This window comes from Tachysurus vachellii, chromosome 6 (assembly GCF_030014155.1).
Source record: "Tachysurus vachellii isolate PV-2020 chromosome 6, HZAU_Pvac_v1, whole genome shotgun sequence".
NCBI classification, from domain to species: domain Eukaryota; kingdom Metazoa; phylum Chordata; class Actinopteri; order Siluriformes; family Bagridae; genus Tachysurus; species Tachysurus vachellii.
In genome coordinates this window covers 715,601-721,882 of record NC_083465.1, presented here as the reverse complement: position 1 = coordinate 721,882, position 6,282 = coordinate 715,601, and the positions used below count along the sequence as shown (strand labels likewise).

The 6,282-nt window shown below is 44.2% G+C and overlaps 1 protein-coding gene across 1 annotated transcript; it reads right to left on the bottom strand.

Moving 5' to 3' along the window:
- Positions 1–270: 270 nt before the first annotated feature.
- kcns3a (potassium voltage-gated channel, delayed-rectifier, subfamily S, member 3a) lies at positions 271–5,612 on the bottom strand. The gene is made up of 2 exons (XM_060871301.1): positions 5,480–5,612; positions 271–3,679 (listed from the first exon to the last, which is right to left on the bottom strand). The coding sequence occupies exon 2, from the start codon at positions 3,620–3,622 to the stop codon at positions 2,147–2,149; it is 1,476 nt and encodes a 491-aa protein (XP_060727284.1). The 5' UTR covers positions 3,623–3,679; positions 5,480–5,612; the 3' UTR covers positions 271–2,146.
- Between the last annotated feature and the right edge of the window lie 670 nt (positions 5,613–6,282).

Below are 6,282 nucleotides of genomic sequence, written 5' to 3'. Positions count from 1 at the left end.
AGACTTGCTCATTGGGGATAAATACATACACATTTAAATATATCTAATATTAATCTGGAATTTTGTATCATATTAATCTTTATATTGTTCTTTATATTAACCTTTTGTTCTATGTTTATGTTCTGTAAAGCTGCTTAGAGACGACGTCAATGTCAGATGTAAACAGCGCTATACAAATAAACTTGAATTAAACTGAATCGAACACTTGAGCCGGAAGACACTCACGTTTGATAGAATAAATATTTTTATTTTCCACCATGTTGTCTTGGACTAATATCATTAGCACATCATCAGATACTCATTTGCACTCTGCTCATTTTGCATAGATGGTTAAGTTCAAAGGTCAAGGTCATGATTTAAGCAGCTTTTTTTTTTAAAGGTTTCTTACATCAAAACTGTAAATCCATCGCCTTGTTCTCCTCATCCTCTACAAATACACATGCACTCATTCCATCCAGACTTCCAACCAGGAGATGTAATGTTTTTGTTTCCTCACGTTCGGAAGGATGAGGACATCAGAAAATGTTCCGATCGGATCAGACAGATTGGACGTCACACAGACGGACAGACAGACAGGAAGAAGGACTTGCATTCTTGCTATCTTTCTTGCCCTGAGAACTAAAGCGGAAAAACTAAATGTTTCACCACACGTTCCATCACTACTCTGTGTGTGTGTGTGTGTGTGTGTGTGTGTGTGTGTGTGTGTATGAGAAGTGTGAGTCAATGACCCAGAGTGTGTAAAACCCTTCGTTCATGTTACAAGCCTCTGAAGACGTGCCCAGTCTCTCTGCTGGCTTTCTGACCTTCTGGACCTTCTAAAAATATATCAGGCAAAAAGTTCAGATCCATCAGATCTCTTCAACCTCCTCGGATTACACTTTCAGTTTGAACTTTTCACCTGCGACATGCAGTTTGTTAAGACGGGACGCGATATCCAAAAATAATCAATATCAAACTTTAAAAAAGGGCTTCAGAGAACAACAAAAGGAAGGAACAAAAAACGGAAGAGAGCGAGGCTTAAAACTGCAATATAATTATCCACAAACCTACAAGACAAGGCAAAGGAACCAAAATGAAACATGGAACAGGTGAACACATTAGGGCAGATAACTGGGGATAAACAAAAGCCCTGGGAACGGAGACTCACCTCCAGTAAACGGGAGGAGTCACCTGATTCTGGAAGACTGGACATGGTGGAGCTGAATAGAATCGTCAATTTCAGTTCACCGATTCAGATAAATAGTCAGATACCTAATCATACGGGTAAGCGGGAGATAGCTAATGAGCTAACAAGCTAAAGCTGCATCTCAAATGACGTACTACACGCTACACAATGCGCTGTAAGTTATTTAGCCGACGAACGTTAGAAGCGTCGTAGCGTCTCGAAGGGAACACGGGTGGTTTTTACGAACAGTACGTAGAAGCAGAAGATTCTGTGGTAAAAAGACGTCAAACACAAAAGACAAGACATTTATTTGTAAGACGTTTCATCCCGATTGTCGTCAGTCATCTCGAAAATGTTCCTTCATCCGGAGTCGGCGTCTGGTAGCCCCGCCCCTCTTCCTCTTATTGAGTGTCCCACTTGTTTTATTTACCTGATTAATAGTGAGTAAGTAAGTGATTTGGGATGCAGCTCTAGATTTGTCATCATAATGTTTCTGTGTTCACTGATACGCTACACGTCAGGACAGAAATCTCATGAATTTGTTCTGTTATATGCCTGGAAACATTCCCATAAAAACAAGGCACATTTCGAGGGTTTTTGTGAAGCTACTTAAACGGCTAACTCTTAGTCGGCTAATTATTGGCTAACTAACGTTAAACGTTGTGCTGTTAAATGTCCAATATTTCATGGGCTAGCTCTCAGAGTTTAGTATGTTTTCAAAGGTGTTGATTTAATATTCAGTAACTAAAACTAGTGTTTATTTTCCGCGCCACATTACGAGGAAGACGTCAGATGAAGGCTAGCGAGGATGTCGTGTAGTCACGTGTGTGACGTTAAGCTCCGCCCCCGTTGACCCAGGAACGCTTAGCATTTTTTAGGAAACATCAGTGGCTAGTGTGAACGCAGGGTAATGCTAACTAGCGTGTTCTTTCGCATTTCTAACTGCAAAGAATTAATTTAAAACAAATTAATAAGAAAAAGTCATGAAGCAGCACAAGTTTCCGTCTCACTGTCCTGACTCGCTTTATCGGCTATGTCACTTCCTGCGCTGCTTCTGGTAGACAAACTGTCCAAAATAGAGTTAATGGCGTTACCGTTAGCATAAAGATCGTTCATGCTGAATATAGGAATCCCCGGAATGGGAACTTTTAAGTTGCTTTCATACTGTTCCGTCTCCACCAGAGCTTTCTGTCTCTCGTAATACTTGGAGAATTTGTTGAAGATGATGGTGACGGGCAGCGCCACCACCAGGAGGCCACACACGATGCACACTGTCCCGATGAGCTTCCCAGCCAGCGTGACGGGATACGTGTCTCCGTATCCCACTGTGGTCATGCTAATCGTGGCCCACCACCATCCGATGGGAATCGTCTGGAGCTCCGACTCCTCCTCCCCTCTCTCGGCAAAGTAGACCAGTGCGGAGAAGATGGAGATCCCAACAGAGAGGAAGAGGACAAGCAGCCCCACCTCGTGGTAGCTGTGACGCAAAGTCGCACCGAGAGAACGGAGTCCTGCAGAGTGACGCGCTAGCTTCAGTATCCTGAAGATGCGCATGAGCCTCAGGATCTGCACCACCTTCCCTACGTTCTCCAGCTCTTCACTTTCCTCAGCGTCTGCTTTTTCCAGCACCAACGTAGCATAAAACGGAACTACGGAGACAAAATCGATGACGTTCAGAGCGTTGCTGATGAATTTACGGAGACAAGGAGCCACCGCTAAACGCACCACAAACTCGAAGGTGAACCAGAGCACACAAAAGGTCTCAAAGGCGGCTAGAACTGGATCCTCCACGGGCCGCTCGTTAGCATCCACTTGATGGAACTCGGGCATGCTGTGAACACACATGGCCACAATGCTGATCAGAACCACACTCAGAGAAACCACCGCTAGCATCTTGGCTGTGAAAGAATGTCCCGGGTTCTCCAGTCTCAGCCACAGCTGCTTACGTTTCTCCGAGCACCAGGTGCCTTCAAACTTTTCCACGTCCTTCTCCATCTCTGAGAACTCCTCGGAGGAGGAATCAAAGCTGTCTTGAAGCGGATCTTCCTCATTCCGATCCCAGTCGTGTTCCTTTTCGCCCACTTTCTGCTCGTGGAACTTGTTGCTGCAGCACGAGTCCAGATGAAGCTCCTTGATGCCCCAGTACTCGAGCTCCTGGCTGAAGCTGAACACACACAGCTCCTCCATCAGGTGGATTTTGCCTGTGTGGTAAAAGTTCAGTACGTAGGGGAAGAATCGCGGGTTGCGGTCGAAGTAGAACTCGTGCTCCGTTGGACTGTAGTCATCACACAGCTCCAATATGGCCGTCTCAGAGCTACAGAGCAGCAAGTGGGCGAGACGAGTGTGTGGGAAGCGCTGGAGGACAGAGCGAGACACTTTCTGCTTGAAGCCACCCACATTCAGGTTGAGGAAGTTCTCGTCCGGGCCGCGGCGGTGCAGGATCTCCCCGTACACCATGATGGGATGGAAAAAAGGGGTGGGACAGAAGGACGGCCGTAGCTACGACTCCATCGCCTGAGACACAAAATCACAAAGACACCAAGTGAAACTGAGGCAGGACAGAGCCGAGGCTTCATGCAGAAGAGACCAGGGAACAGAGAAACCGACTCGTTTTACTTTGTGGATTCTAGAATAAGCAGCATGACCAGTTTAAGAGCCAGTAACCAATCACACTGTCGGGGGCGGGACTTAATACTGAACAGAGACGTTAAACAATTTGTTCATGAAGGAGTCTTCAGTTTCAGAACTCTGTAACATTCACAGGTTAAGATGTACATTTACATTTGTGTTTTATTAACTTAACTTTATTAACAAACACATAACTAATAAACTAATAACTAATAAATGTTATAATAACAAATATTTATGTACAATTTTATAAACAATATAATGTGGTAACTTTAAAAGGAGCCTTAAGTAAGTGTTTTAGAGTATGATTTACTGCACTGACAGAGGAAGAGAGACGAGGAAGAGAGACGAGGAAAAGAGATGAGGAAGAGATGAGGAAGAGATGAGGAAGAGAGGTAAAGAAGAGATGAGAGAGCGGTGAAGAAGAGAGGTGAAGAAGAGACATGAAGAAGAGAGATGAGGAAGAGAGGTGAAGAAGAGAGAGAAGGAAAAGAGACGAGGAAGAGAGACGAGGAAAAGAGATGAGGAAGAGATGAGAAAGAGAGGTAAAGAAGAGATGAGAGAGCGTTGAAGAAGAGAGGCAAGAAAGCGAGGCGAGGAAGAGAGATGAAGAAGAGAGGTGAGGAAGAGAGGTAAAGAAGAGAGGTGAATAAGAGAGAGAAGGAAGAGAGATGAGGAAGAGAGATGAGGAAGAGAGGTGAATAAGAGAGAGAAGGAAAAGAGACGAGGAAGAGAGATGAGGAAGAGAGGTAAAGAAGAGATGAGAGGTGAAGAAGAGAGGCAAGAAAGCGAGTCGAGGAAGAGAGATGAAGAAGAGAGATGAGGAAGAGGTGGAAAAGCAGCTCACAGACTTTAAGCATCATTAATTATACGTTATTATACTTTCAGCATTGAGCATAAACATTCATGTGAAGTTCAGAAACTTTAACTGTCCAAAAACTGCATTAATCATCATCATCATCATCATCATCATCATTATTATTATTATTATTATTATTATTATTATTATTATTAGTTCAGTATTAATGTGTATCTGGAGGTAAGAATATGAAGTGGAGTCATGTTGCATTCATCTGATCCTGAGATCTTTCTATTTATATTTTGCTTCGGTATCTGATTGCAGTGTAGAGCAGCAGAGCAGCACAATCACAACCCAAACACACACACACACACACACACACACACACACACACACACACACAAACTTTATGAGTGTTTAGTGTGAGAGGAAGAGTGTGTGGTTAACTTTGTGTCACGCCGCTCTGTGTGTGTGTTTGTGTGAGTGTTTGTGTGTGTGTGTGTTTTTGTGTGTGTGTGTGTGTGTGTGTGTCCGACTTCCTCCTGCTGTCTGATCGCATTGTAAAATTCAAACCACAACAAACCAAAGCCAGCTAATGGATATCGATTCCTCTCTCATAAAGAAAAACAGAAAGCTTTTGTCCTCCTTGTGAGTCTTTCACATCTGTCCTGATGGGTCCTGAGGGTCTCGTCTCCTCTCATTTTATTCTCATCAATGACAAGTTTCAGCCCGAGCATCAGGTGTGAGGACAAGAGCAGGATAATAACCACAAGCTCCTACACTGGGGTTATAAAGGAAAACAAGAAAAGCAAAAGAAACAAGACGCACAGAACAGGTTCATGTGGAAAAAAAAAAAAAAAAAAAAAAGAACAAATTAAATGTTTCACCTTCATTTCAGTCAATTTGGGTTCCTTCTGGAAACCTTCCTCCAGCTCCAGCTCCATCATCCCGGGACTTTCCATAGAGACACAGAGTGAGAGAGACACAGAAAGACACAGAGACACACGGGCAGGACGACAGAGCGCAAAATAGTGAAGTGTCGGGTCCCGCAGCCGCCACAGGGTCCTACTGCGCATGCGCGTCATCCGCAAGCAGTTTCAGCAGCAGCAGTATGTGAGCGCGCTCATGCGAGTCGCCTTGCACGGGAGCGCGCTTTGGGAACGCACTCTTTTTTTCATTATTTATTTTACACAAAAAAAAAAAAAAAACACTTTTGTGTTAGTGTGTGTGTGTGTGTGTGTGTGTGTCAGAATGAACAATAAAGGTGTGCAGTGTAAAGGAACAGTGCGATCTGGGGCAGAAGGGTATTAACAGCACTTTTATTGTCACTGGTACGAAAGTGAAGACTTTTTTAAAATATGGCTGTGTGTGGAAACGTGGATATACAGTATATTGTATCAGTAGAAAGCTTTAGATGAAGATGTGCGGGTCCTGTGACAGGGGAAGTACCGTTAGTACCCTTCTGTATCCTAAAAAAGGTGCGGTTCTGTGTTTGTCCGTTAGAGGCCGCTGTAGTCACGCAGTTCACTAGGGCTTGTGTTGTCTACAGGTTTCTGACAAATGGTCTACTTTCATTCACTCACTCATCTTCTACCGCTTATCCGAACTACCTCGGGTCACGGGGAGCCTGTGCCTATCTCAGGCGTCATCGGGCATCAAGGCAGGATACACCCTGGACGGAGTGCCAACC